Here is a 27461-nt window from a genome sequence, read left to right on the forward strand (position 1 = left end):
TTCATCACTCAGGCCAGTTGATTTACTTCTATATGACTGCCTGGTTAAGGATGCTACTGTACAGATCATTTTGTGGGGTTATATTACCTACCCCACTTGGGGAACACTGAGCTGATGGAAATTGTTTAGGACGCCTCTTGACACTGTTACGTAATGTGAAACTACAGCAAAACTTTGAAAAGGCCAAAATCCATTTGCACACAAAAGTTGCAGTGTTCCTTCTCCATGTAAGATAATGTGTGGAGTCTCATTTTTTGGCTGGTGCATGTTACTAAGTTCATCATGATAGTAATTCCATGGGAGGAAACAAGGTTTAATTTATTGGTGAAACTTGCTTGGATGTTGCTTGTATGCTGTAAGGCAGAGGGTCTAAACAACTTGATCTTTCATAGTCCAGTATTTTCCTCATCTGGAGTAAGAGGGCAGTAATACTGGTTGACTAGTTTCTATCTGAAAGACATACTCTGGTAAGCAGCAGACCTTCTGGTCAGCCTGCCTGCGAAGTTGGCATTGGGGTGAACGCAGTTGTGTTGTCAGTGTGCCTGATTGTATATTTTTTTGATTTTGAAGGAGCCTGAAGACTAGCTGAAGTAAGGAACTACTTGTTACATGGAGTAAAACTATTACAAAAATTAAAATGGCATCTCACTTTTAATAGTTATTGATACATACGGGTGGGGAAAGCCAAATATTGTGATGTATCTGTAGAGGTGGTGACATTGTGGTGTAAAGATACAAGGGAAGCAAGATTTTTGGAGGGGAAAAGATCTTTAGTTAGACCAGCTGAGATAGTAGGAACAAGCAACACCTTTCAAACCAACTGTCCCTTCATAAGAAAAAAAAGAAAGCATCAGCAAACTTAAGTGACCCATCTCTAGCCTTGTTGAAACCTGTTGAAGACTTGGGAGACTGTAAGTTTCCTTGTTTCCCAAATACGTTATTTTATTTAACAAATATATTATGTTTGACTACAGAAGTATTTAATTGAGAGATCAGGTGAGAAACTGACAGAAAGTTTATACACTGATTGTTTACCCATCTGTACTCTTCAAGATACTGAGATATAAACAGCTCAATCTCTACTGTGAGTGGCAGAGATTAATTTCCATGGTGCTTGGGTAAATAAAACTCCATTGCCCCAGAAAGTTGGTCTTGCTGCTGTGTTCTTTTATTTTCACTAGGGTTTAGTTACTGTTTCAGCTTGAAGGCATGATTTACCAGTCCTTGGCAACAGAGTTGGTTGTAATGCAACGTTTTCCTCTGCTAATTTTTTGAGTACTTAAAGATTGTAGATATAGTATGACTACAGCTTCTTTTTTCGTGATATTAAGTTGCAGGAATAGATCTTATTTGCAATACCAATGCTTCCAATTAAATAACAACAAATAAAGGATACTTGTTGTGAATTTGGGTTTTATAAACCAGGAGCAACGGAAGAAAGAGATTTGGGTATATTGATCATATATTGACCATAAGCTATTACTACAGTGCAGCTGTGAAAAAGGGACAAAATACATTATGACAATATATTTGCGGTAGGAACAGGGCAGTACTGTTACCTTGGTACAAGGCACCAGTAAGATTTTTATTTTTAATGTTTTTAGTGTTACCTTTGTTCAAGGAAAACAAATATAAATTGAATGGACAGCAGATCAAATATGTTGCAGTGATTAGGCGAATGGAGGATGCCTCCTAAGTGTAGCAAGCAGAAGTATGTGATTTGTTTAGTTTTGTGAAACAGCTCAGACTGGAAGAAGTTAGATGACTCTTTTATATAAATAAATAAAAGCTCTCAAGAGAATAATAAAATGTTGGCTAGTGGAAAGTGGTTAGAGCCAGACTAGACACAGAAGAGGTTTCACACAACTGAGTGGAGGGGGAGTGGATTTTCTGAAAATTGATCAAAGAGGTGTGAACTCTTTATCTAAGATGAAGGGGGGAAAAAACTGGATAAACCCAGCATGTGAGCTTGTGTGATACAGACCAGGGGAATAAACAGAGGTATTTTGTTACGACCCATGAAGAATGAGAAACTAGTATGTTCTGGGAAAGTTGGCTTTTTTGCTATAGATATTTTTAAGAGCAGTAGCAGTGGTTATTTGGATTCATATTGTAGTTGAAGAGATTTTTTGCATCTCTGAGTTCTTACTTCCCCTTGGATTGCTGGGAGTTTTTTAATTAGACTATGTAAGGTTGTGTGATAGTATTTGTTCATAAGCAACATCCAGGCTGTTATTCTGCATATGTATAAGCTTTTAATAAAGAGTATTATTTCTTCGTGTCAGCAGTTTCTGAAGGCATTAAGACATTTGGTTCTTTTAAACCCGGGTATTGATGGAGTCTGAGAAATCCTTCTTTATTGCTATCAGTGTGTGATCTTGAATGTATACTGTGATCTTTTGCATTGTTTATTTATTACCACTTGAATGTACATAGTCAGCCAGACACAGATCAGTATGTGACAACTGTAGCTTTTACCTTTGTTTGCAAAGTCATTTTGTTCTAGTTTTTAAAGACCAAATACATTTGAAAAATAATTGCTAGTAACCACTACTTAGTATATTTCCTATGTAATTGTTGGTATTTATATGTGGTGGTAATATTTCTTGTTTGGCTGTTGTGTGAGAGATTTTTCCCTTTTTAACCTCTAAGTAGCTCTAAACTTAATATACAGAAAGACTTTGTTTCAAACTGCCTTAGTAATTCTCAGAAACAATCGTGTGATTATGAATAAGAAACTTATGAGACAATTTGAGCTGAGCTCAGTCCTCAACTTCCATGATGATGTAGTCTGCTGCTTTAGAGTCCATGTCTTTTCTGTAAATTATGATGACGATAGTACATTATATTACAAACATGAAGCAGAACACCTGTGTGTAAATCCATTTGTGAGACTCTAGCTACACATTCTGTATAATAGAAGTAATAAAATAATTGCTTGTTAATGATTTCTTTTCTCTTACAGAAACAGCAGTCACTAAAACCTGATTTGTAATATCACAGGAGGAAGTTCCCTTATGCCTTGTTGTTTGGAGCTTTTCTATTTCTGTTTATCTTGATAGATGCATCCATAAACTGTTCAATGGATAGATGCTTTTAGCAGTACCTTCTTCATCTTCCTTTAAAAAACAGACTTCCAGGAAAACAAAGTGCCAATTAATTTCCATAGCTCTCATATTCCACTCTAAACTATAAACTGTATCATTTTAATATGTGTGTATTTTAATGAGCCACTTAATACAAAGTATTTATTTCATGTTAAAGGGTTTTTTTCCCTCAAATACTCTATTTTAGGTACCAGGGATTGGGTCCAACAGTGATTGTTTGTCCAGCTACTGTACTGCATCAGTGGGTTAAAGAATTCCACACTTGGTGGCCTCCATTTAGAGTCGCTGTTCTCCATGAAACTGGTTCTTATACCAAGAGTAAGGTAATGGTTGACATCCATTTTGTAATTCCAGAGACTTTTTTTGTATGCCCTTTCTCTGAATGTTTTAAAAGAACAAAAAGTTCCCTGTCTTGTATAGATTTATTAGTAAACTGGACAAAAAGTGTATGACAGAATAGGTACATATTATGCATATTATGATTTAGACTTGTGTTACCTGAACAAATCAATCATAGTAACAGGTTTCTTGTGTGAGGCTTCCTTGTGCTGTAGTCCATGCTAGGAGTTTATGACTAGACTGCTTGTACACCAGATATATGCTTCTAGCACCTTGGAATTCTCTTCTTGTATTTCTGTGTATCAGTATATCACTGATCTGATATTTAATATGTTTTGCATGCACGTGCAATTTCTCTTCAGTTGGGCACTGTCAGTTGACATGACTTAATCTCATTTTCTTTCATGGCAGTGTTACTTTCTTAGTTTTCATTGTTTCAAACAGTGCATTTTCTGTCTTTTTAACTTTCTTTACCACTCTCTTCATATACATGTTCTTAGTCTGTTTCTTAAGTTGGACAGCCTGACTTTCTGAAGTTTCAAACTTTGGTACCTTGTAGGAACAAAACAAGGAAAACTTAAATTTTTACTTACCCTTAAGTGCTTAAATGGATTTTCAGGATTCAGCAGAACATTTTTAAATTTCTCTTTAAATATTTATTGAGTTTATTGTAATAACATTAAAATGATATGGTGCTTAATTGCACTTGATTAAACATATTCTGAGGTAATTGATACTGTTACAGTACATGGCAAAAAAGGAATAGCACACTCTAAAGTACTAATAGCTTCCTGTTGTTCAATTAACTTGGTGTGTTTTCAAGCCCTAAAAATCTGTTGACCTCAATAACATGCTTGCATGTCTTCCTAAATTAAATCATGTGTGCTTATTTTGGGCTATTTGTTAATTAATGGACTTGACAGAGTGGCTCAAATCTTTCCATCTGCAGGTATAGTCAGGTTTTCAAGGACTTCACCTTCCCGTTGTCCTCTCACAAATGTATATTCAACAACTTAAAATTATAAGCACTTTAAATAGGGCAGATTTAGAGAACTGAATCTAATGCCTCATCTTCTAAGAGCTGCAACAATATGCTTTAAAAAGTGTCACTGCTGATATGGTCTTAACTTCATGCACATTTTTTTCTTAGATGCCTCTTAATTAGAGAAGAGCAAACTAAAGTAAGAAAAAAAACCCACACTTTTCCCATTCTAGTTGCTTTTATACCTGCAATAAAAGTTTACTACTAATTTATTAGCATAAATAACACTTGTACACTGAAAATATATCACACAAAGTACAGGACAGGTGATTTACTCCTGCGTAGGATTTCTTTTCAATATATATTCTGTCTATGAATTCCTTGATGCTGATCTGATCTCGTGACAATTCCATCTTATGATAACCTGTGGCATTACAGGAAGCTGCTTTTGCGTATGTTAACTTTATAATACTCCTCCCATGACCATTCTGCCTTTATGCTCTGGCATAAGGCATAAACCTAACTAAGTTTAAGAAAAAAATTTTAAAATAGTGGTTATACTGCCTAAGAAGATTTGTTTACTCTTTGAGATTAATTTTACGTGGCCAAAAGCCAACTTACTGTGCACCTGTGGTCTCAATGTTGCACAGACCTGTTTGTAATTAACTGACAATTGCAGAATTGACCTATTATTCTGTTAGTGTATCATGGTTTATCACAAAATAAATGAGAAGAGTTTTGTGCTGGACAACTGGCTTGCCAGGAGAGGATTGGGGAACTGAACTTTATCAGCTTTGGAGTGAGAAAGGTCACTTCAGCCTCTAATGAGGTTAGAATTATCTGAACCAGTGGAAGAACATAATTGTCCTCTGGATTAACTAGACATCAGACAGTGGATTTTGAGGACTACATTATCCTGTAGTGGTTAGCCAGCAGGTTGTTTGCTGCAGCTTGTTCTCTGCAGGCCTGTGAAAGAGGGACAGATAATTTGTAAGGAACAGAGAAAGATTAATTGTAAAACCATTGAATGAGATTTTTGGAAAAAAGGAGGTAAGCAATGACAGATGTCTCATAAGGCAAAACAGTATTTCATAGCAGAAAGAGACAACAGCTGAAGTTTCATTTGATAAAATTTAAGTTGATGTTTTAGGTGTGATTAGTGTATGTAATTTTTACCATAACATTGTCAGAAATCCTGAAATATTAGCAAATAGTAAATCTTTCAACATTGGTGAAATTATGTGCTTTTATGAATAGGCAGTTTGTGTTGCACCTTCTAAGATACAAAAACATCAGTGCAAGAGCCTGTCTCCCACTTCTTTAGACTTGCCTACGGAAGTATTTCACTTGACAGTGAAGAGTGAGGAAGACATCTGTTCTGATTGTTTTATCATAAGTTGATACCAGGCAGTACCTTACACATCTGTTCAGTTAGTGACACTTCTTTAGTGTTACAGTAGGACTTCTGAGCAATGTGGTAAGTGAAAGGCTCACCGATTTTGTTGTTGTTGTTTGGGGTTTGGGGTTTTTTTGTTTTACCTTGGCATATCCTCTCTTCCCATTTTGGTTTTCTTTGCAAGCACTTACAAGATTTTTGGAATAATAGTATGAAATAACAGTCTGAATTGTGAGCACCAGATTGACCGCCAGTCTTATCAGCCAATTTCAGATCAGTCATTGAGACATCCCACTAAGATACCTCTGGGTCTATAATGTTTGTGTAGGTTTTTAGCATATGTGAATCTTCAAAAGGGAGATTACTTTATTCCTTTCCTAAAATAACAAAGGTAGAAAATTTTGGCAGTGAAGGAGAGAAGCGTGAAGTTCCAGTTTCATCCCCCTAATAATTTAAAGACCTTCAACTATCCTCAAGGGAAGGCAGATTGGTATTTTAGATAGTGAAAGTGAAGATACAATAGAAAGTCAAAGGGGTTTCCAAAGCTTTTGAGCTACTATGGATGAAATGTAAAACTTGCCCTTTTTTTTATTACTATCATTTGTGATCACAGAAGATCATTTGGTTCTTCTCTGATGAAAAATGTGCTTAAGTTGGAAGCAGTAGGAAAAACCAGATTTAAGTAATAGTCTTCCTTTGTGAAGTCAGCTTTCAGTTTGAACAAGGTATAGCATTTGTGGCTAAATATTTCCTGTGGTGCTGTCTTATGCTATTAAGCTCCTACTATGGTTTATGGTTAAATCTGATCTGTAAACATTGAGTGCTCTGAGACCTCTAAGGATGAGAGAAAACAAAGAAGTAAATCTAATGTAGTGTATCACAAATACTATTTTATTTATGATATAGAACACAAGGTGAGGAGAAGAAAGCTGTGCAAGTGTTGGAAAAACAGCCTTCTATACAAAGAGCTTGTCCTGTTGTTTCAAAACTTCTGTTGGCACATGAACATTTGTAAATTGTAGCATGTAAGAGGGAACATGAACTTTGGTTATCTCGTTTAACATAGCATATATGGAAGGAGACTGTGTTTTTTAAGTTCAAGGCTGAACTTCTAATTTCTTGATCTTTAGAACAGGTAACACTGAGTTTAACAGTTCTTTAATGGTAATCACATAGCATTTGTAAAGCTGCAACTTTGCATTCCCTTGTTCTGGTCAAATGCAGGCCACACAACACAGCCCTCCAAAGCAGTTGTCAGTTCATGCTGTGAAACCATCTACTTGAAGATGCCTACACACTGAAAACTTTAGACCTTCTACTCTCACTGTAGAGTACATGATCTACATGCAAACAAAATAAGCCTCAGAGGTTATGGTTATCAGCTCACTCCACACGACTGTATATGGAACCGTATTTTAGCCAAAGGATCTATTTCTGAGTTGAGGACCAAACTCAGATAAACTTAGTATCATGCCCCAAGAAGCAGCATTCTTGATAAATACGTGCTAAGTGCTTTAGCTCTTTTTATTGCAACTTTTACATTATTAAACATTGTAATGTGTTCTTCTGAAGCCTCTTCGTGGTGCCATTTAGATTGTTTTATTGGGGGCAGGGAAATAATAAAGAGGTTTTATATGTTGCATTTATGGATCTCCGGGCTTAATGGTTGGTTATGAGATAGTGATAAGTCTGCTGAAGAGTGCGTTTTTGATTCACAAGTGAAATATGGTTGTGTGACTAGATATTATCTCTATATTCACACTTGCTCAAAGGTATCTGAATGTTTAGAGAATTTTGTAGTTATCACTAGTCTATTTCTTTAATTTGAGTCTTAGTATATACATTTCTAAGAAAATTACAATTTTTAAGACATAATACGTAATAATTCAGAATTCAGACCCTCTTAAACCTTTTTTCAAAGACTGCTTTATCCAAAAAAAAGATAAACATTATTTCTGTAAGTCAGAAAAATTGTCCTGGTTTTGTACGCTCAGAAACAAACTTGTAGCTACATTGAGGTACCAACAGGAAAAAAGAATTTGCTTAAAGGTGTGTCCTTAGAATAAATCATAAATCTTTTGGCCTTAGGAAGTATTGTTTGCCAAAAATCATCCACTACATTGCTTGTGTCCCAGTGTAGATAAGGCAACACAATCAACTTATCACCCAAAGTTAGGAGAAAATACTGTCCTTGAATTTTAAAGGTCTGAATACTGTGCTGAACAGAAATGTAAGTTCATAATTACTCAATCTACTCACATGTTCCTGAATTCATTAGCATTATATAAAGACCAGAGTTCAGCATTTCAAAACTAGCTAGTGGCTGTGTTATCTTTTGGCATTAGTAGGATTTGTCTCTCTTAAGCAAATTTTTTTTTTCTTTTTTTTAGCTTAACAGTGCATATCCTGAAATATTTCACTGAAGTGTATTGCTCAAGAAAAAATAAAATTAAATTAAACATGCTTTAATCTAACCAAACAAGAATTGTGAATTAAGTAATACATTATAAAATAACATAAATTCTGAAATGCCACACCCTCAAAAGAGTGTGTATCCAATATTAAATCTGTTACCACATTTTAAAATATTTAAAATTACTCCAAGAGCTGCACCTAGAGTGAAGGCAACCTCTGAGAAAGTACCTAATGCAGTAAAATGAGAGTTAGTGTTATAGCGTGAGTTGATAAAATTGTGTTGTATTTCTTCATTGTCAGCACAAATCCTTGTTTATTAAAAATTTAGCTTGAAGGAAACTTTAATTAATTACAGGTTCAGTAAATCCTGACTAGGATTCTGCTGTGGTGTGTTTACAGTGAATGGCCTTCATGTGCCTGTGTTTCACTTCTGTTCTCTCTGCTACCTGACAGTGTGATTTATGGCTGTTGTTTTCTACTGGTCCACTGTTTGCCCTCTAGGAGGGATTGGTCTCTTGAGCCTCCATAATAACAGCAGCACTTTCACAAAACATCTTTTAATGACAAGAGTGTAGCATTCTGTAAGTCAGGCTAATTGCAGACATACCCTATTAATTGCAAAAATTAGGAGAGGTTACATATTTTACAAGCTTTTAATTTTAAATCGCCCAAGATGATTTGTCGTAAGTGTTTGGGTAGAGATGTCTACAATATTCTAGGATAGGCCCTTGCTGACACTCGAGATATGTTGCAGGCTGTGGATAATGTACCTCGTAGAATTAAGCTTTTGGTGTCCACACCTGCCTAGAAATCATACTCTCCCTGTAATGCAAATTGTTTTGAAGATATCAAGATTAAATAATGTGTTGTGGTTTTATCAGGAGATGATAATCAGAAAGTAGAAATTCTTGAAAAGTTAAAGTCATAAGAGCTTTAAATCTTGGAGTATGTGTAAGCAACTAATTTTACAATAAAAGATCATGGACTTTTTAACTTATCTCATTTTTTGAGATGGATTTTTCCCTTTTTTTTTTTTTTGTTGGGTTTGTTTGGGGGTTTTTTGTTGGGTTTTTTTGATTTTATTTTCTTAAAGGCATTTCAAGTAATAAGAATTTTGTCTTTCCTGTAGCAAATTCAGTAGAGGTTCTACTTTCTTTTTTTCTTTTATATTGGATATGTTTCTTTCATCTAGAATTGTTCTCAGCCCATCATCTTCTGTTTAAGTCGTCTAGATTTGTATGTGGAGGATAAATGCAATAGAGATGAGTTTTGAATGCTGTGAAAAGTGGCACAGACTGTCTCTGCCCTACGTAATTTGCAACTATAAAGGCTAGTAAAAACTTGGGGAAAGGTTATAGCTTAAAAGAGAGAAACACAAAATTTGAAGATTGATAACAAATATATTAATCCTATTAATGAGAAAGGTTAAACAGAATTTAGAATTAACCAAATAGATTTTTTTTTGTGTGATAGTTTTTCAGTTTTTCACTTGTTTAATTTTCTTCTAATGTGCTAGATCTTGCTTGCAGCACACAAAGGTGGGTTTGTGACATACATGTTGGAGAACTTGAAGAAACTGGTTGTGTCAATCAAATCCAGTGTGTTTGCTTTTTTAGGCATTGTCTTTAAAAAATTAAAAATAAAAACCATTGTTTCCTTTTGACCAGACTTCAGGTCAAATTCTGATCTGTTATAACACAGTATTCAAGGACTTGAAAATTCTTTTACAGATGAGCTTAGAACCATATAATGGAAATCTTGCCTATGCTTTTTTTTTTTTTTTTTTGCAATGTAAATTATATATCTGCTTTTACAAAACTTTTTATACATACCTTGGATAGCAGACTTGTATGTGTATAGTTCAGTAGGTTTGAGATTTCTGTCTCACTGTTGCTGACAACGTGCACCTTTTGCTTTTAGGTGAAGCTAATTCATGAAATTGCTTCATGCCATGGAATTCTCATTACATCTTATTCATACATTCGACTGATGCAGGACAACATCCACACGTATGATTGGCATTATGTGATTCTGGATGAGGGTCACAAAATCCGAAATCCAAATGCTGCAGTCACGCTTGCATGCAAGCAGGTACTTTATAAAAAATAAATTTGTGCTCTGGGAGGAGGTTCCAAGATATAAAAGCCTATCATAAAAATATACGTTTGATCATTAATAAAGAATAAAAGCATAAATCACAGTGGTCTGTATTTGACTATTTAATTTACTTAGCATTTTTAATGAATTTACATGAGTAAATTTACAGCGGTATGGTAAAGAAAAAAATCAGAAATTTTAAGTTGCATGGTAATTTACCATTGGGTATAAATGTCAGATTGCTGGTGTCAATTTTCTGCCAATAGTTTATGGGCAGTATATTGCAGAAAGCTGTTTTATTCACAAATATGAGGCCACGTATTTTAACATGAGAATTCATTGATGGTAAAATTGAATATCCTCTGAAGCAGGAGATGGGTTACATCATGAACCATGAAAATAACTTTCTTTTGGTTTTGTGGTTTTTGTTAATAGTTCCGCACACCCCATCGAATCATCTTGTCTGGCTCCCCTATGCAAAATAACCTAAAGGAGCTCTGGTCCCTCTTTGACTTTATATTCCCAGGAAAACTGGGAACACTACCTGTGTTCATGGAGCAGTTTTCTGTCCCGATAACCATGGGAGGATATTGCAATGCCTCTCCTGTCCAGGTAAATGCATCAAAAATAGCACTTTGCTTGAAGGAAACTGTTATGTTGTTTCTAAACTGACATCTAAATGTACTTCATACTGTATGTTCTAGACACTACACTAACCCAAAAAAGAGCTGCATGTGTGTTTTATTGCTGCATGTACAAAAAGAACTGTTCAACTAAATGAGACCATTTCATTTATATGGGGGGTACAGCTTATACAAAGGGTTTTCTTGTCAAAAGCCCTGAAGTTTGTGTCATTAGAAGTATTCTTTGATGTGAAGTAAACATAAACAAAATGGGGTGGAAAGTGACTGTCTTATATTGTGATGTACTTAAATAGAACTTTCCTGTTTGATATCAAGCTTTGTCAAATTATGCAATAAGAGGAATCCTTAAATCCAAACTGAAAACTATTTTTATTTTAAAAGGTAAAGTAGGTGTTGGAAGTCTGAAAGTAGAGAAACAAATTTTGAAAGCAAAAATTATTTGGAAAATGATTTTTAGTAAGTATGTCTATTAATCTTTGTAGTTGTGGTTCTCAGTATTGACTGAGAACATTTTTCAAATTAGATGATAAATTAATTGTCTGCATCATAATCTGCAGACTAATTTTTGTATAAATGCTAAGAAAGTTGTATCCTTTTAAATCCTCTTTGTAATGCACACATGCATTTCTGAAGTTTTCTTTTATTTTTGAGTGTAAGTACTTCCCTTTTCTAAATCTTGGTAATTTACTAAATTGGACTTTCAATTTGGTTTTTTACGTATCAATAATTTATTATATTATTTGTTTTGCTTAAGAGAAATTAAGTTGGTTTTAGCTATTATGTACAGTTATTACCCATCTCACACATCCATTACCCATTGTAGAACCATATGCTCCATTTAAAGCCAGAATGACCTTTAGTTTCTGTGATCATGGGGATTTTCTTGTACCGATTTTTCTTTTTTAATAGTCTCAAGTGAGCACTAATCTTCACTTATTGTCTAGTAACCACCATTGCTGCAGGCTTCTTTTTTGATCTTCAGTGTGTGTATTAGCACTTTTTCATGAGGATTTTAGTTTTGTGTAAATTTATACTCACTTCTATCTTTGGTTTCTAATGAAATATTTCTGGTCTCTTTTTAAAGACAAATCTGTGCTATCTCGGGAAGACTTATTCAATTTTATTGTCCCTAACATGAATTTTATTGCAATTCTTATTGTGTTGAATATGTAACTTTAGATCCATGTAAAATATAAAACATCTAATTTTATTAGACTTTTCCTATCACTAGTGATGGAATTTTGCTTGCTGCTAAAATTAATATCAAGAATCAAAATATAACTTTTGCTTTTTTTCTTCCTATTTTCAGGTAAAAACTGCATACAAATGTGCCTGTGTGTTACGGGACACCATAAACCCCTACTTGCTGCGAAGAATGAAGGCTGATGTAAAAATGAGCCTTTCACTTCCAGATAAAAATGAACAGGTTTGTTTATCTTCACTACTAGATCTGAGTCCTCTCCCTCCCCAAAACTCAATCTTTCTTGGTCATTTGGAAATAATTTTTGCTAATAGCAGTTGAAATGCTGTTTTAACTAAAGAGAAGATGTAGAGCTTTCAAGATTCATATTCTCTTCACCAGTGTTCTGAGTATTAAATGGTCACAGTCTTGCAGGGTCTCTGTGAGTGCACTCGTCTAAAAAGGATAGATGAAGTGTAGTCAGGTCTACTTAATACTGTGCATAAAAATGAGTTGCCTGTCTGTTTCCTTTTTCACATCAGGAAACACTTTAGCATTATTTCCTGCTGTAAAAATATTAATTTGGGCAGGAAGTAATAGAGAAATACTTGATGGCAGTTGTTCATCTTGCAAGCTAGCTGACCTATACATTTTAATAAATTTCCAAAATATTATGCCTTTTGATGTAAAACTTGTTTGCTTTACCATGAGGTGGAATGTTTTTTTAGGAAACATTTTGACTCAAAGTAGAGGAGGTTGAAAGTATTAGTTAACTAAAATTCCTACAAATACACACTTGTGGTAATTATTAGATTCTTCTGCCACTCAGGTTTCAGTGCTTCAGACTTCAATGTTTTCTTCTCATTCTCTTCCTGCCTTCTCCCTCTAAAAGAGGAGTAGACGTGTTAGCCTTTGTAAGACAGTGCTGAAGGGTACATAATAAACGAGTAGGCCATACTTGGTTTCTGCTGTTCAGTCTAATGATCTTTTTTAATCAATTTTAATTTCTACATACTTTAAAATGTACTGGGCTACTTAATCTATAAACAGATGGAACAAATTTGAATTTTGTTCTGGTCAGTCAGAAGGCACTACCTCGGTTTGACTTACAGCATAATGTTGGGTGCCTTGCAGGATGCAAGGAAGTGTTTTGTTCCATTTGAGCCCATCAAAGCATCTGAAAAATCATTATATGCTCACACTCAGAGTCTAATGACAGATCACATGTGCTAACCTTCCCATGAGGTAGTAAGAATTTGCAAGTTGCAAGGGACGTAACAGACCCACAATGGAAAGCACTTCCTATAAACATAGCTTTGAGAGAACACTAACGCTGCACAGTTACCCCATTAAAACTGGAAAATGGCAACGCTTTCAAAACTAAAGCAATTTGAGGGGAAAACATAAATGGGAAAGAGCACATAAAACCTCATGAAACTCATCTTACTGATTATGTTCATTCTCTAAAAATTATATTCTTTTTTTTATTTCTGATTATTTCTATGCAGTATCTTTTAACTTAGTATTTCAGTATGTCAGACATCTGTGAAACTTCACTGTAGCACATTGTAAAGTTTTAAAATTCACACAGGTTGGGCTTGAGTGGTTGTTTTGTTTTGTAGGTCCTCTTTTGCCGTTTGACAGAGGAGCAACGTCAAATCTATCAAGATTACATCAACTCTAAAGAAGTTTACCAGATTCTCAATGGAGACATGCAGGTGGGCATTAATAAGGATAATGACAGGTAGAGTTTGGTGGATAAAGTCAGGGACTGGCCTTTGCATTCTTCTAGCTGGCTTCTGAGGAGAAAGGGAAGCACACTGATCTCAGTTCTGCTTTGTAAATGTCTGCTTTTTTGTTCTCAATAAATGTTACATGAAATATGTAGAGTTAGTGATCCATATGTAGTGATATGACCAGATAAAAGTAGGATTGGAATGGGGATCTTGGAAACAAATCATGGCTATTGGATGACCTGTTGTAGGTCATACATGCTTTTAATTAGTTGCAGAAGTGAAGCAAAGGACAAGCATAATTTGTTGTGACAGTACAGTTCAGGTGTGATAACTTTGTGATGCAACAGTTGATGATTGCAGAATCTTAACATATAGCAGAGCAAATAGCAAGCATCCTTGTTATTGTCTTATTAGTCACTTCTCAACATCTGCCTCCATCCTCACAGTGTAAGTGTTGAAATTGCTGTGGCCAAGGTGACAAGAGTAATTGAAATAGAGTTTCAAATGCTAGCTGTTGCCTGTGTAAAATGTCTGTTCTTCCCTTTGGCTCCTACATTGCACACATCTGGTCCCTTTGGCATTTTTATGCATGCAGTGGATGTTTCTCCCTTCTATTTTAGCTGCAGGATACAGATCTGTTGTTTATAAGAGGAGAGGTAGTATGCCTTGGCTATAATGTGTGGTTTACCACATTTTCTTATCTTGTGAACTGTGAAATCCTTTCTCTCCTCATACACAGTGATTCCAGTTGATTGTTTGGTCAGTACAGCCATATGTATTGCAGTTCCATACAAAGCACATGTTGTCCTTATTCCTGTTTTGAATGTTTTTATATTTTTCCAGGTCTTGCAAAAGGTATAGTGGCCAAGTTTTTTCAAGTACATTTTAGTTATTCCAGTGAAAACTATTTTAAGGAGCTTGATCTTCGAGGTGGCTTGTACAAGACTATCTGCAGAAATTCCCCAAAGATGTTACAGAATGGGCTATCATATTTGCTAGGGTTTTGCAAATTTTGGATAGTAAATCCCAGTGCTTTTATTAGATGTTTTGTGTGACAGCAGCAAATCCCAGCTGAAAAACAAAAACCCCATTGTCCAAACAAACCATAAATTATGAGCAGACTCATCCAACTTGTAGTGCTAGAAGACTGAGGGATTTGCTGTTTCAAGCTAGCTATTTTTAATGAGTGCTCATTATATCAGAAGAATAAATAACACTTCTAATATTATTGAATAAATAACTGAACAGAACCCTTCTAAATGGCATCAAAAGTGGTAATTTCAGCTTTTTATGTTTGTTCAAATATTTTTACTCATATGTTCTTTGTTTCCCTGCACTCTAGGGGGTATACTTACTATACTCAAGGCCTGTCTTAAGTTACCTGCTAATATGGCAGCAGCTGGAAGGAAGGACACAATAATTTCAAGAAATAAACTTGGTGAAAGTTTTCCTTTTGAGTAGGAAAAATTTGACTGTGAGTTACAGCTAAGGACTGCTTTTGCTGATGTGAAAATTGTTGCAGAATTCTCTTGTCACCAGAATAGACTCATAAGAAAGTAAAGTTTCATTGACCTTCTCTTATACTGACATTTCCTAAAACTTTCCATGAAACAAGTATTATCATCCATTGACTTCCCAAAGAAGCATTATTGAAAACAAACTTCTTTATGATGACTGGATTAGTCCATTGCTGTTTATTTTTCTCAACCACAACCTTTATAGATACAAGTATTTGTCATAAAAATAAAAATACTTTTATCATGTGTTCTTTAGATTCTCTTAGGACTATCAACTTTGAGAAAGATTTGCAACCACCCTGACTTTGTCGCTGATAGTCCCAGCTTTTCAAAGGGTGTACCAGATGCTGAAGAGGAGGAATCAAATCAGTTTGGATATTGGAAACGTTCTGGAAAAATGATAGTGGTAGAATCCTTGCTGAAAATATGGCACAAGCAAGGTCACAGAGTGTTATTTTTTACTCAGTCAAGACAGGTAAGATGAGCTACTTGGTTTTAGTTTTAGTTATCACTAAAACTGAAAACAGTGTGTGTGTGTTCCAACAAGACTTGTAATTAGAACCACCTTTTGTAGTGTCCTTCTCAGAAAATTATGATCTTACTGAAAAAAAATTATGAAAATTACTAATATCTGGAATAATTGGAGACCAGTTCCCAAGCTCAGTAAGCTTTACTGGAGTGACAGAGTGTTGTGGCAGTGTTGCCCAATTTCAGTATACTGGGTCAAAGCTCATATCAGTTGTACCCCTATCATAGCAAGCTGTCCCTGCTGTGTAGCTTCAGGATAGAATTGGTACTCAGTTTGTGTAATGCATGTGCACGTCTAATCCTGAGAACTAATCCTGCGTTGGGCCAGTAGCACAGTGACCTTCATTTGTTTTCCCTGTGTAGTCACGATTTTGTCTTGCTTCTGTGGATTCTCTTGGAATGCTGCACCATTTATCTGTTTAAGTTTTGAGACTATGGCCATGGACTTTCCAAACCAAGCACAAACATTCCATTTATGCGTTCAGCAGTGAAATAAGTAATTTTTTTCCCCAATTACATAAGTAAATTTTCTGTTCAAGATTCACGAGTTTTTGTTTGTCATCTTGGTCGTTTGATTAACACTGCAGTTCATACCACAAATTCTTATGGATTGATCAAGTAGTTGCTGTCTGCACATCTGGATTTCATTGAATTTTTTCCATCACAACAGATGATGCAGATACTTGAAGTCTTTGTGAGACAGAGAAACTATTCCTACCTCAGGATGGATGGCACCACAGCAGTAGCTTCCAGACAGCCTCTTGTAACAAAATATAACGAGGTGAGGTGTTGCATCCCATACATGAATGACTATTAGTGAGTATGGCTAAGTTCTTGCATTCCTCTTTGGTGTGTTTTTAAATATACTACGTCAGGTTTGAGACACAAAACTGGGGAGTTATGTCAAATGAAACACTTAGTGAGAGAGCAGAAAAAAGTCATCACTTCTTTCACACTTAAATTGGGTTTTCTGCTAAGAAAAAAAACACAGTTGAGAAGAGGGAAAAGAAATTTTATTGGACAACAGTAAATGAAATTTAGATTAGACTACTTTTATTTGTCAAAATAGATACTAGATGAACAAGGAAATGTATTCCTTCCCTTGGCCCCCTTTGCATCTTTGTAAATAATGCTGATAATAAAAGATTTCAGGAATTAATTATTTTTTTTAATGTTACACTTTGATAATTCTTGCTTTAGTAAATTCTCTCTTATGTTATAGGACAAATCCATATTTCTTTTTCTCTTAACAACTCGTGTTGGTGGCATTGGTGTTAACTTGGTTGGTGCTGACCGGGTTATTATTTATGATCCTGACTGGAATCCCAGCGTAGACACACAGGTGAGTTTGTTTTATTACATTCCATTTACCAGCTAAGCTGAAACAAGACTGAAGATGAAATTACGTTTATCTCCTCAAATAGTGTTAAAGCACTGTGTAGCTCTTTCCAAGGTTGCCGTTCCCAGCAGTGGTCGCTTAGGGTGCAGTTCCACATTATGATATACTCTTGTGGCAAAACCAATTTAAGTGGTTCCCACCACATCCCCTTTATGTTGTTACATCTTACCACTCTTCAGTATTGTCAGTTCTTGTAGTCTGTTTACAGTGCAGTCAAACAAACAGTTCAAGTGGCCTGTGTTTTTAAAATGAATAAACCAGATGTTTTTGAAGGGAGAGTACAGCTGTGCAAGCTGTTGAACCTATATGACTGTTCGTGGTGACAATGCAGGGTAAGAAAAGGAGAACGAGTGTTGCTCAGATTGGCTTTGTCACTAGATAACGATATGTAGCTATGTCCTTTGAATGCTGCTCTAAGCCAATATTGTTAGAAGTCATGCTTTATCTCAGGGTGTGATGGGACTCTGGTTCATCAGATCCTGTAGCAGTATCTGGTGCTTATGTGTTTGAAAGGAAAAAACTTTTTGATAGAATCCTACATAGTTGAGAGTGGTATGTATTAGTGGTTGGTTCAAGATGTTTGTAGGAAAACTTTCAGTTAAGAAAAAGAATAAAAATTCAAAAGAAAGGTGTATATTAAAGCTCTGTTGTAAAATAGATCTCTACTGGAATAAGTCTATATAAACTATTTATTCTAGATACAAGTTCCAATTTTAATGTAATTTTATTGATAATTTTTACAACTTGGTACAGTTGGAGACTTGTCTTTCTACATATGTAAACTTTCTAAATCTTGTTCTTCTCCTGCTGTTAGTTGTCATAATGCTGTAGAAATACCATTTATTGAACTATGTTAAGTGTCCAAACTAAGTTTGAAACAGTGTTATCATTAGCTCTCTGTCAGGCACATGTTTAAGAGGCCAATGTCTGATAACCAAACCTTTTGTGTTCAGGCTCGGGAACGTGCTTGGAGAATAGGCCAAAAGAAAGAGGTGACTGTGTATAGGCTTCTCACTGCAGGTACTATTGAAGAGAAGATATACCACAGGTCAGTCAGAATGTTTTCTTGGATACAGCTGCATGCTCAGGAAAATGCTTGTGGCAACTCAAGGTGGTGCAACACTGACATACCCAGTGTGCGTGTGCTCACATGGCTTGTAACCCCCAACCTTGGTCATGATGGGCACATTGCAGAAAACTTTTTAAAATTTCTCCTGAGAAATGGACCTTCTTCTAGTATTAAACTCCCAGCTTCAGGGCTGTGCTGCTCCCTGTCAGCTCCAAGACCTGCCTGCTAAATGTACCTTATCAGTCTGTTCCAGCAGTGTGTCCAGCACACACTGGAAAAGAGAGTATGAGGTATAAACAGAAAATAGTCAGCACCTTACTCAGAACGTGAGACTCAACAAGTTTGAAATGCAAATTGAAATCAACGAGTTCTTTATATTCTCCTTGGGATATATCAAGATGTATATGGTTCATACATCCATTTACTACTGTGCAAACCCAATTTGATTTTATTCCCAAATCATTCCAAAGTGGAAGAATTAAATCCAAATAACCACCAGTCATATGCGTGTTATTTATTCCAAAATGTAGCTAAAGCCTTTAAAGTTGCTTGCATTTTGAAATCAATGAAATCTTTTTATTTTGCTTTCCAATTCATCTTTCTCAGTAGTTAGTTTCACTCACATGAATTCCAAATTCATGTACATGGGAATCCTCTGTCTAGGCATTACTCTTCAGAACTGAAATATCCTTTTGGAAAACTCAGATGAATGAAAAGCTCTAGATGCTGAAATGCCAGCACTTACTGAATGCCTTTTTTAATCTGTTTTGCCACATGGACACAAAGCATCCGCTGTTGGTTGGCTTCCATCCCTCTGACATACTTGTGTTTAAACAACACTGACCACATCAAGGAATTGGACTTTAAGGGTCAGCACAGCCATCAGAAATTCATTTCTTTCCAGAACCGTGCAATGGACTGTGAACTTAAAGCAATTGTCTTTTCTCTTTTCCTGTGCGTTCTTCCCTGCAAATATGTGATCATCATTGCAGGAAGCTACGAAGCTCAGATAATCTTTAAAAACTTTATGAAGTCTTTTAGTGAATACTTGCAGTAGCTGACACTTATGTTTAAACTTAGTTTTCAACAACTGGATTTAAAAGTGGTTTCACTGTGTAATGTAGACAGAGCCAAAACCATGATAAAAACAGTTCTAGAGAACTGATTTCCAGTTTTATTTAGGGATGTATTTTTTGTAGAGAAAAAATAGCTTTTACTCTAGGCACTATGTAGTACAAATAGAGCATAGAAGTAGTTTTACCAATACTAGAAGATTTTTTACATCTCAGTTCTCCCCCAGATTTATTCCTGTTAGTCCTCTGCAGGTGGGCTCTCTTTTTCCCTTCCTCTTAACCACAAATCTGATTTCCCTTTTCGGTGGCTGTCATCCAGTCATCACAATCAGACTGAGCTACTCTGTTGCTTTTGATCCCTCCAATCAATTGAACATGTAAAATGTTGTCATTTTAACAAGCTCTTGTTTTTCTTTCAGGAGTTTTCTGATAGTTTTATTGTAACATGCAAGCTTTTCAATTTTAATGGACAAAAAAAAATACTAGCTGTGAAATTATTTATTGCTTAGTTAAGGGATGCCTCGTAGGACATCTCAGGATGGTGGTTACCTGTTGTGTTATGGGGCTGTTGCAAAAAAATAAATCTCTGTGTTTAACAACTTCCTTGGTTGTTTTGAAAGTTACTAACTCAAGATTGTTTTGGAAACTAACATAATCTTCCCACTGCTTAATTGTTCTGCAGGGTAATATTTGTGCTTATACAGTTTTCTGTTTTAAGTACTGTATTCAGTACTTAAACATAGCTAGACATTGTTTCATGCACAAAGTACTTTTTTTTTTTTCTTGTTTTAGACAAATCTTCAAACAGTTTTTAACAAACAGAGTGCTGAAAGACCCTAAGCAGAATCGCTTCTTCAAATCCAATGACCTTTATGAACTTTTTACTCTGAACAGCCCCGATGTGTCTCAGGGGACAGAAACAAGTGCGATTTTTGCAGGTACATATTTTTTTCTATTTGTTTAGAAGAAAAAATGTTTTAAGTGGTTGTTAAATGGATGCTTATTTCATTCATCCCTCAGGTACTGGTTCAGATGTTCAAGTCCCAAAGCCATCTCATAATGGTACTTCTAAACGTGATCTCCGTCTTGCAGAAAGCAGCTCACACAAGAAGAGCAAGTCCTCCAATTCCTGCTCAACCACACACATGAAAGATTCTTCTTCTAAAGCAATAGAGACAAGTGAGGAAACCAAAGGAAATTTGGAATCCTTTGACCAAAACAGCTCTGCAAAAGATAATGCACAAGCTACTACTGATACAAATTCACTGAATAAATGCAAGGAGGAACACTTGGAAAGTGGCAACAAATCTGTGTCCCAGTCGTTGCCATGCGATGCAGGGTCTTCAGAGGATGCCAAATGTCTGACTGCTGTGGTGGCTGATGAAGTACATGGAGCAGCTAATGCAAATGCCAAGGCAGATTTTAGCCTTACTTGTGATGCAGCTGGCTCCTGGGAAAAGCAGGATGCTAAAACTGAAGATGGGCAGTTAGATAATAATCATTATAAATGTATCTCAAAAACAAAGCACAGGGTGGCTGTGCTGTCACATGAGAGCCACAAAGATGAGTTTAAGAAGAAACATCACAAAGATGCCAAATTTGAAGGAAAACGCATTCCTCATCTAGTGAAACAAAAACAGTACAGAAGGGAGAACAGTGAAGAGAAGGAGGAAGACTCAAAGAAAAATGATGATTATGTCTTGCAGAAACTTTTCAAAAAATCAGGTAACAGTTCTTGTTTTTAAACAGAGGTTTAACCAATGCAAGTGAGGGAAAGAGCAGTTCTGTTACTCTGATAGTTAGAGCTACAATACAAAACTTGTTTATTATGTTACTGTGGTGAAACCTTAAGATGTTCATAATTTAAATGCTACATTTATGAATGTGCTAATTACCTTGGCACTAGCAGTTCAGATAGACCTGCACTTCTGGGTATATAGCAGTAATGCAGCGTTTCTCCTGGAAATAAGGATGTAATCAACCTTCATTTACACAAGGGTTTCACTTCTGTCTGTCCTGTCCATAACAACGGAAATGATCAATTTACCCACATAATTGCCAGATCTGTTGTGAATAATGACCTCATCAGCACACCAGAAGTGATTTGCTGTCAAATTGATTACTTAACTCATATAGAAAGGGTTCTCGTTAGGAGTTACTGTACTGATGTGCTTAATATAATCAACATGAGAAAGGAAAAATGTTACTGTGGCATTCACTTAAAAAGTGAGTATTTGATTTTCATGTAAATTAGCAGATGTCCTCCTTCACCTTTTGAATCTTGTGGTTTTTAGGGGTACACAGTGTTCTGAAGCATGATGCCATTATGGAAGCTTCCAGTGTAGATCATGTGCTGGAGGAAGCAGAAGCAAGCAGAGTGGCCCAGAATGCCTTGAGAGCCTTAAAAATCTCTCGTCAGCAATGTTTAGGAGCTGTCTCTGGTGTGCCAACCTGGACAGGCACGAGTGGTCTTTCTGGTGCACCATCAGGAATAAAGTAAGTTCTGTCCTCACGCTGCTTTTTCAGAAAGAGAAGAGTGAGTTAGGATGTTATGGATTTATCTTTTTTTCACTTGTTATTTGCAGTAACATGTATCAAAGTGGTGCTCATGTTTTATATTTAATATAGAGATGAAGGCACATTACAAGCCAAGGTAGTCTATTCTGAAGCACAAAGAAAGCATTATTGTTGCACAGTAGAACAGAAAACTTAGCAGAGGACTCTTGAGAACCCTAAAACACAAACCCAGTCTGTCTTTGGAAAAACTGTACTAGTCATTTTGAGAAGGATGTCTGATGGATGTTTGTGGGTTTTTAGGAGACGGTTTGGTCAAAAAAGAAACTCCATGCTGCTATCTCCACATGCCACTTGTGCATCACCTGCAAAGAAGCAGAAGGTAAGAGACATTTCTGTCTTAATAGCTGATATATGTGAAATGTTATGATTTATGCAAGAAATCTGTTTTATACTGTAGATATCTCATACATATTTGTTGTATGATTATGTAGAATTCTAGAATTTTTAGTCACCTGTGAATTTTTGGTTTTTCATGTTTTAATGAAGTCTGATTGGATACAGCAGTCACAAATTGCGCTGTGGTGTAGTTATCTGTCTCAAGACCAGCAATGCTTTTCTTTCACTTCCTAAGTTCTAAAGTTGAGACCAGAATATATTACCTCTTTATTGTGTATTTCAGATGACTAAGCTTTGAGTGGTCATGTTTATGGTTTAAGTCTAAACAACAGGCAGATTTTGTTTAAGATATTCTGTGGGTCTCAAAATACAACTTCCTCCATAGTCTGTATGTTTATTTGCAGGATGCAGATCCAATAAAGAAACAAAATATAAAGAAGTGTAGTTCCAGTGAGCACTTCGATGGAAAATCTGGAGAATCGTCCAGTGCTCTAGACTCTTCATCTTTATTAGCTACTATGAGGGCAAGAAACCACTTTATTTTACCGCAACAGACAAGGAATGAGGGAGATGAGAATCATCAACCAGCACCCACCCCAGTGGAGGGTTCAACAGAATACGATGAACTGCTTGTGGATTTACGCAACTTCATAGCGTTCCAGGCGCGCGGGGACGGCGAGGCCAGCACTCAGGAGGTACTGCAGGAATTTGAGTCCAAACTGCCTGCGGCGCACTCCTGTGTCTTCAGAGAACTGCTCCGCAACATCTGCACCTTCCACAGGACCCCGAACGGTGAAGGGGTCTGGAGGCTAAAGCCGGAATTCCGATGACCTTGGACAAGCAAAGGCATCTCTCTGTCCACTTGGCCACCATTCTCCTCTCAAAGACTTAACTGTTTGACTTCTAAAATTTGCGAGTATTTTGTATTCATAAATAATTACTACGAACAGTCAGTAGAGCAGGACTTGTTGCAGGCTTAGAGGTACCTTAATTTCTGATTTACACTATTTATATGAAAGTGCCATCTACCTCATAGATGAAACAATACAAAATAGCACCTTTTCTTTAAAAGAAATCTTAATATAAATAGGATTAAGAACATATACTGACTTTTTATTGCAATAAGAACCATGGATGTTACCATGAGTTGTAAGACTTTGATTTCTGTGAAATTCCGGAAAACAACTTCCTTGATTTCCTGTTTGTTACTTGAATGGTCACGGGGCACACAGTGTACCATTAAAAAAACAAGGGGGGAGATGATAGTAGTTAATGTGAGAGATTCACTTGTACTGCCAAGTGCATCAGAATCACTGTATGAAGCTTTCATCAGTAGTGAGAATTTTGGTTTAATGTTGGTGCTTCAGTTGTTGCCAGTATCTAGCATATACAGTATAACTTATATCACTAACTAACTTGAAAAATTAATTCTACTGCCATGAAGGTTTAATCATAAAAAATGGGAAGCCTGGCAGAATATTGAGTTAACTGCCAATTGATAATTAAGGAAAACTTATTAAATTCCAGAACTCCCACTTGCACTGTAATCAACAGTTCGGTTACAGTCCCAAACACCACTGGCAGGTGTTTGGTGCAGTATTTCTTACCACCGAGGTGATAGCAACTGTTATGTTTGTCACGGGTGTGGACTGATAATTGAAATATCATTAAATGTTCATGTGTTTCACTGTGATTTATATCCAAAATGTTCCAGTTCCCTCCTAGCACTTAAGATTTTATACCTTGACATAGACTGGGGTGTCAGTTGGTCAGAGGGGTGATGGTGTTACTGGATTTTACTAAACATAATCACTTTTGGATGAAGACATAGTTGGAACATATGCAGAAGTTACAGGTTATACCTCTTCTGTAGGTAGGGAAAATATCAAACTTCTTGACAGTTGGATAAGTTCCAATACCCATTTTTTTTCCAAGGAAGGAAGAGCTGGATCATTTGTAGCAAATCCGAGTATGACATTTGGTCTGTCTTCAAGGTACTTGTGTGCTACACAAAGAAATCTTAAGGGGGAAAATACAGATAGATTTTGTGAAGAAAACCACATTGTTGGAGCAACATTAAATTACTGTATGGCTCAAACTAGGAACAGTTAAATATGCCTAATGTCCTTCCTATTCCTAAGCTATTAAGAGAAGGGAAAGCTAAACTACTTTTAGTTTTTGCTTACTGTGAAATTATCTTGTTTACTTTGAGTGAAAGTACAAATATTGAAAGATGAATGGTGAAGCCAGAATACAAACTATTACTTTCTCATAAAAAAAGCCTTTAAGAGACTTCCAGTGGCTTTTCCTCTTGTTTTTGCTCAGTGATAAAGGATCTGTAGAAATGTGCAAGAAGTGGTTCTTCACTGTTTCAATAACTGATCAACTGGCTTTTCAGAGACTAGAGTTGGACTGGGCAGACAATTCAAGAATCTGTTTTCTTCATGGTATTTGAAGGTGGGACTACTGCATCTTTTCCTAACATCTCTTTTTCTGATCCTGTTCATATTCACCTACATTCCCTTTCAAGAGAAAGAGGAAAGTAATAATTTAGGGTGTAGATCTGTTGATATGACTTTAAACGGATCAGAAAAAGAGTAAAATTGAAATTATTTTACTCGTCTCTTCAAAGCTGTAGAGAATTTGAATTGTTTTGGTTGTCATGTCCCCATGCATCTCTACTTGCCTGAAGAACAAACCAGAAATTCACCAGTCAGCAGAGCTACTGTTGTCACCTTATCTGTTAGTTTTGGTGTCCTGTTTGATTTACTACTCCCAATCTTAAAGATATAGTTCCTTTACTAAGGAGAGTTTGCAGCTTCTCGATGATCCATTAATGTAAATAGACTTGCATGTACTTTTTATAAATCCTTGGCTTTTATGGACTTATTAAAAAAGGAAAAACAAAAGTGTGTTGTACAAGTGTTTGGGCACAGGGGAAGAGTGGGAGTGGGAGGCCATCTTTTCCTGTATAGTGTGGCACTGGCCAAATGATTTATATTATCTTTAATTATATTTCCATTTTTCATACAATTTCAAATAATGCTTCCTAGCAACTAGGGTTTTTTTCAGTGCTAGCATTTGTTTAAAATGTTTAATTGACTAAATTAGTATAATACTCAAAAAATATTTTTAAGTAGTTAAAAGCATGTGTGATTAAACATCTACAGGCTGATTTATAGGTAAAAGGTTTTCTGGAACACAATATAGCTGCTATGCATTTTGAAGTAGAAGAGGGGTTTTTTTCTACTTTTATTCCATAAAGCATTATTTGATTTTTGTTTGTTTAGCTTTACCTGTGTAAAGTGAATTCCTTTCACATCTTCACAGAACATCTAAAGCAATTCCTGACTAATGATATTGCATAGTCAAACAAACCTTGTATTTTAAATGTCTCAGTTTCCAAATACTCAATACTATAGTTGATAGTTGCTACTTTATTTGTGCATGATTCCAAAAATCATCCATGTGGAATGCTTGTGTTTTTATATTTTACTTTCTTATCTCAGTAAAAAGGGGATAAAGAACAATCAAAGGTTAATTTAGGAATCAAGGTGGACAAAAACATTAAATCTTAGTAAGGGAAGATGTTTCAGCATGGAACAGTGAGTATAATCTTAAAAAAAAAATACCACAAGGAACTACTGAAAATTTCTTTCCTGAAAGATGCTAAAAGCTGAGCACCATACTACTCCAAAAATGTCTTGCAAGTGTAGATGATGTGACCTACCATCCCCACAAATGCAGTTGAACAAAATTCTAGAAAGCTTAATAGCAAAAACTTTGTTCTGTAAGCAGTTATGGGGACTATGTACACTGTTTGGATAAAACATGCTGCTCTGATATTTTAACAGCAGAAGTTAAAACTTATCATAATTGTTCCTTCTGGTTTCAAACCATGTTTAGAAAGGGAGAGATGAAAAAAAAAACGCATGTTTAAGATTTTTTTTCTCTCTCTGTGCTACCCTCCTTTTACATTATTCCAGATGTTTATTCTCCTCTGTTCATCCTTTTGCTGACAATGTATAGCCAACCCACACATCTCTGGTATAAAAACTGAATTCTGACCTAGAGAAAAGAGACTCTCCTAAAGGCTGTAGCCCTTTGACTCTTCTGGACTATAATGACTCACTACAAAAGAAATATAAGATGATGAATGGATAGATAGGTAGAAATGGTGATTAAAAATTGAGAGGAGTATTTTTAAATTCCCAACTTCAGTCTGTGGCTCAGCCTCTTCTGAAAGGGCTGCACCATGTGGAGAATTGAGTCTCCTGCAGATAACAAACGTTATCCTCCCAAATAGAGGATAGAGAAGTGGGCTTTTAAATCTGCAGGTCTTGGCTATAAATCTATAAATCTGCAAGTTACCTATAGACAGTTGTATTCAAATCATAAGGTCAACTTTGCTTTTGATTCCAAGATTGTCTAATTTTTAGTGTCTTCAAGTAGTGCAGTTCTCTGTCTCTCAAGAAGCTACAATAGAAGGGAGAAGATTTTCAGAATTATTTGATGGGATTTTTGTTCTTCATAAAAAGTTTTACATTTGTGAAGACAGAGCACATACGCAAAATCTGTTAAGTAACTGATACAACTTAACTTATTGGAAAATAAGAGCATTGGTGGGGAGGGAGGGAATTTTCTGATAGATTTTTAAATGTTACACATTAAGATCTATCAAAAAATAATACACATATAATGGTATTATCATACTTTTTCAGTGAGGGAGATATCCAGGCAGGCATCAGGTTACTAGAAAGAGCAGTGTGAAAGTTATTGTTATAGGATGTATCCTTCAGGGAAAGCTGTCACAGGAAACAGTCGCTTAAGCAACTAATTTGACAAAAGAATCTTAGAGAAAACAGTAACTTGATTAATGTTTGTTCTTTTCTTTTTCTCCAACATAAGATAATTTTAATTTTAAAAGAAGGATCTGAACAGATGGATAATTAAACTGGTGGAATAGTATCCGACTTGGATTCTTTTTGCATATTGGTGTGACTCCTATGTAAAATCTAATCATTACAGTTTAGGCAATTTTCTCTCTTTGATGGAGGAGGTGTTGA

The 27461-nt window shown here is 35.8% G+C and overlaps 1 protein-coding gene across 3 annotated transcripts in view; it reads left to right on the forward strand.

The window, feature by feature from the left end:
• Window positions 1-25304, forward strand: part of ERCC6 (ERCC excision repair 6, chromatin remodeling factor) — a 47644-nt gene extending 22340 nt beyond the window's left edge. For all 3 annotated transcript variants that reach the window (XM_032694971.1, XM_032694972.1, XM_032694970.1), the window contains 14 exons: window positions 3295-3430; window positions 10160-10330; window positions 10772-10948; window positions 12290-12406; window positions 13783-13878; window positions 15670-15888; window positions 16612-16722; window positions 17164-17283; window positions 18294-18388; window positions 20275-20420; window positions 20503-21207; window positions 21777-21978; window positions 22300-22378; window positions 22800-25304. In XM_032694971.1, the coding sequence (XP_032550862.1) occupies window positions 3295-3430; window positions 10160-10330; window positions 10772-10948; window positions 12290-12406; window positions 13783-13878; window positions 15670-15888; window positions 16612-16722; window positions 17164-17283; window positions 18294-18388; window positions 20275-20420; window positions 20503-21207; window positions 21777-21978; window positions 22300-22378; window positions 22800-23225 (2800 nt within the window). In that variant the 3' untranslated portion in view covers window positions 23226-25304. The remainder of the gene's footprint in view (window positions 1-3294; window positions 3431-10159; window positions 10331-10771; window positions 10949-12289; window positions 12407-13782; window positions 13879-15669; window positions 15889-16611; window positions 16723-17163; window positions 17284-18293; window positions 18389-20274; window positions 20421-20502; window positions 21208-21776; window positions 21979-22299; window positions 22379-22799) is intronic.
• Window positions 25305-27461: the final 2157 nt, after the last annotated feature.

The sequence above is a fragment of the Chiroxiphia lanceolata genome, chromosome 8 (genome assembly GCF_009829145.1).
Source record: "Chiroxiphia lanceolata isolate bChiLan1 chromosome 8, bChiLan1.pri, whole genome shotgun sequence".
Classification (NCBI taxonomy): domain Eukaryota; kingdom Metazoa; phylum Chordata; class Aves; order Passeriformes; family Pipridae; genus Chiroxiphia; species Chiroxiphia lanceolata.